General features: G+C 35.0%; 1 protein-coding gene across 1 annotated transcript; it reads right to left on the reverse strand.

The window, feature by feature from the left end:
* Window positions 1–843: 843 nt before the first annotated feature.
* LOC112039007 (protein S40-4) lies at window positions 844–3254 on the reverse strand. The gene is made up of 3 exons (XM_024071848.2): window positions 2424–3254; window positions 2080–2266; window positions 844–1874 (listed from the first exon to the last, which is right to left on the reverse strand). Exon 3 carries the CDS (start codon window positions 1857–1859, stop codon window positions 1251–1253), a length of 609 nt encoding a protein of 202 aa, XP_023927616.1. The 5' UTR covers window positions 1860–1874; window positions 2080–2266; window positions 2424–3254; the 3' UTR covers window positions 844–1250.
* Window positions 3255–3853: the final 599 nt, after the last annotated feature.

The following is a 3853-nucleotide window of genomic DNA, read 5'->3' on the forward strand; positions in this document are numbered from 1 at the left end:
TGGGTTGTGGTTAGGATCATCAAATTATAATCATCGAGTAATGATAAAAAAAAAAATTAAAAAAAAAAAAACCTAATCTTTATACTTTCTGAGTCTCTAGTTGAAAAGGCAGATAAAAATAAAAAACATTTTCTAGAACCTTTTCTAGACATGCCATATTGAATCATGAGGTTCATCCCCTTCTTGGATGCCTCTAATTAGTAATTTTGGAATAAATCCACAAGTCATTACTAAGAAGTAAAAAGGTTTCTAGATGAGTTTGCTATTGAGGATAACCAAAAGACCTAAATAAAAATAATAATAAATTTATAGATAACTATTTGATTACAAGTTTGCCGCCTGTTTTCGGAGAGGACATGGATGCAAATCACTTAAATCTTGTCGTGTTATAATCACCACATATATGAAAGTGATTTTGAATCAATCACAACTCTTTGTCTCTTACGAAATAATTTGTAATTTTTTTTTAATCTCTAATGTTATTTTTGCTCTAGGGTTATATCATATATGCTTATGTTCCCCACTAGTACATTAATTGAGGTTAGATTCTATCAATTGGGAATAAAAAAAAATTAATGGGAAAAAAATGAAAATTACATGTTATGAAAGCAAAGCTGAGAGAAGTGAAAAAGTGGTGGGGGTGAGTACTTTCTTTTTCTTTTGATTTTTTTGGTGAGGGGGTTAGTATTGGTCCTATTGAATACAGTGGATGATGTAATGCTCAATATTTCCACAGGTAAAACAAAAACAAAAATGTAATAAAAAAAAAAATGACCAGAGATAAAACTCTAAGAAAGATTATAAAATAAACAAGAAATGCAAAAGCAGCCAAAAGTAGATAGGTAGACATGAAGATTAAACTATAATTCACTTCATATTCCCTGATACAGAAGCAACTCCATTTACCCAAAACACAAATTCTACTTGACTACCAGACAAAATCTCAAGAGGCAGCCATTGCCAAAGGCTTTTTTTCACTGCCCCTGAAAAACAGACTTAAAAGAGCAGCTGACCCTTTTTGAAGACTTTTATAGTTCCACAACTTACCCCATACCAGTACATCAGATACCAGTACTACTACCACCTATATTACTAGCAAGAATTGAACAAAGGAAAAAAAAAAAAAAAAAAAGATTACGCGGGACCCAAGGCTAAGAATGATGATGATTTGATGGATGGTGTTGATGCCACAATATGATGATGCTGGTGAGGATGATGACACGGTGATAATGGTGAAGGTGAACACCAAGTTACTCAAGGAAACCAGTTTTTGTCAAGATAGCATTCCTGACTTTGCTAAGATCCCTTCCTTTCAGTGTCCTTCCAATCCCTTCACAAACAGAGAAAGATGAAATCTGACTCCTTGCAAGCTTCTTAGCAATCCATTCATGTGGAGGAACCATATCACCATCATCCTCATCATCATCATCACCACCATAATTACCTACACCATGATGATCTCCATCATCATAAGCAACAGTTCCATTATATCTATTACCATCCTCAGCATCACCCACCAGTGATCCAACCCTTGAGCCCATTTTGGCACTTTTCCCATAAATCTTAGACCAGTCAGGAATGTTCACAGGAGCTGAGGATTGCTGAACAACCACCTTGGTTTCATGGGTTGTTGAAGTAATATTGCTATTAGCCCTTGGAATCATTCTTGGGGTAGTAGAGAAGCGCCATGCAGAAGAAGAACCAGAAGAGTAGTCTTTGGATTTCCTCATTTTCTTAGCACTTAAATCCTCACTTTCCTTAACATAACCCCACACATCTTCTTCTTCAAAATCTTCATCTCTCATTGATCTCCCACCAAGACCATTGCTTTTGCTCATGGTACCATTCCAATCTCCCATTGATAGCTATTTGCTCTATGATTTCCAAAGAAGTTCAAATAGGAGAGAGAGAGAAATGAATGAAGTTAGAGTTATTGAACCACTTCTTTCAATGTAAATAGAAAGCAAACAATTTCAATTTTTTTTTTTTTTAAGTTTGGTTTTTAATGAGCTAAATCTGATTTTGTTCCTTGGGAATAGGAAAGGAGAAAGGTGAAAGAGAATAATATCAGGAATCTACCTTGCCTTTGTTTCAATATCCTCCAAGAGAACAAGGGCTTTTCAAAGATTTCTCAAATTAGTACTGTGCATAACACCAAAAAACCAACCCAAGACAAAGCAAGAGAAGCTGGGGAAACCCTTTTCCCTTGCCAGAATACCTCCAAAGAAATCACAGATTTCAAGGGCCTTTGGCTCAGAATGGTACCCTGCAACCACAGAGAGCAAAAAGACAACAAAAATTATGTACTATATCAATTGATTTATTAACTTTCATACCTATCGTAAAACCTGAAATGGAAAGGAAAAAGGCAAATGGAAAATGATGGGGTTCGATAAGAATCTCTCACTTCCCAAACAACTCACCTAGATTCACTGTGAAGTGGGTTTATTACAAAAATCCAAAAGCCCACAGAATAGAGAATCCAGAACAAGAAGAAGAAGAAGAAAAAAGATGGATATTGTGGCATTGAGCAAACCCAGAAACCAAGTCCAATCCAAGCATATTTCTTTTACTACCACCTAGAGAAACAGCCGGTGGTGTGAAAGACTTCTTTATATGGGGTGTTAATACATATACTGATTGATATACATGCTCTCATTTGTTTTGTTTTTTTTCCTTTCTGTTTTTCCTAAGATGAACAGTGAAAAAATATATATTATTTTTAATAAAGCTTATATAAAAAGGCTGGCTTTTGATTGGGAAAGGTGGAGAAGAACGATTGGTCAGACCCAACCCTTCACTGATTCCCGCAAAGCTTATCTACAACTCACTACAACTCAGCTCAATCGGCGTTATATCAGTGAAAAAAAAAAAGATCAGCGAGTGAAAAGGCATAAAAGCTTTTCCTATCTCTCATATTAGTGTGTGCGTGTGAAAGTGTGAAACAACTTTTTTAAGGATGCCTAGGAGAGGGTGCTTGCTAAGCTTAAGGAGTAAAAGCACTGTTGGTTGGTTGATATTGCATTGAGAAATGTGGTGTGAGTGAGAGAGAGAGGGTGAGGAGGGTTTAACTGTGACTGAAACTTTTCTTTTTCTTTTCTGTGCAACTCTTACCACTTCATTCTAATTCAATGCTTCCTGAGTTTTGGGGATTATTGCAGAAAGACGAGTAAAGGACCTAAAGATAGTACTAGTAATGAAGTAAAAGAGAAAAACTTGCAGAAAAATTTAATAATGAAATATAGGAAAAAAAAAAAAATAGTGTAGAGAGAGAGAGAGAGAGAGAGAGCGTGTGTGTGTGAGAGAGAGAAGGAGAGGAGCGTGTGGGGGGCAAATATAGGTCAGGGTGAGTGGGATGGTGAGGGGTCTTCTCAAACTTACATCAGGAGGGTTCTGTTGGATAATGACCCAAGGGGAGATGTGTGGGTCAACGCTTTTATTTGGGGTTCATGCAGAAACCTCTTATCTCATCTTACATTGGAGTATATCAACTTTAGTTAATTTGCTTGCTTTCTCTCCCCCATGCTCACTAATTTATTCATAGGTTAAATAAATTATGAAAAATGTTTATTAGGACTTTTAGAGTACTAGTTAATAATTTATTTTAAAAAAATTTATAAAAAATAAAAAAAATTAATATTTTAATAGTTTTTTCATTTCCTATATAAGTGGTATCAAAATTTTATTAAAATTGATTATTAACCAGTGCCCTAAAGACACTCATTAACATTTTTCATAAATTATATAGGCTTAAATGCAAAAACAACACTTGGGTTTTTATTCCTACTTGTAACTTTATGATGTTTCTCTATTTGCCAAATTGACCGTAGAGAGTAATTTTTGTTAGCTTTTA

Source organism: Quercus suber, unplaced genomic scaffold, assembly GCF_002906115.3.
Source record: "Quercus suber isolate HL8 unplaced genomic scaffold, Cork oak 2.0 scaffold_8, whole genome shotgun sequence".
Taxonomy (NCBI): Eukaryota; Viridiplantae; Streptophyta; class Magnoliopsida; order Fagales; family Fagaceae; genus Quercus; species Quercus suber.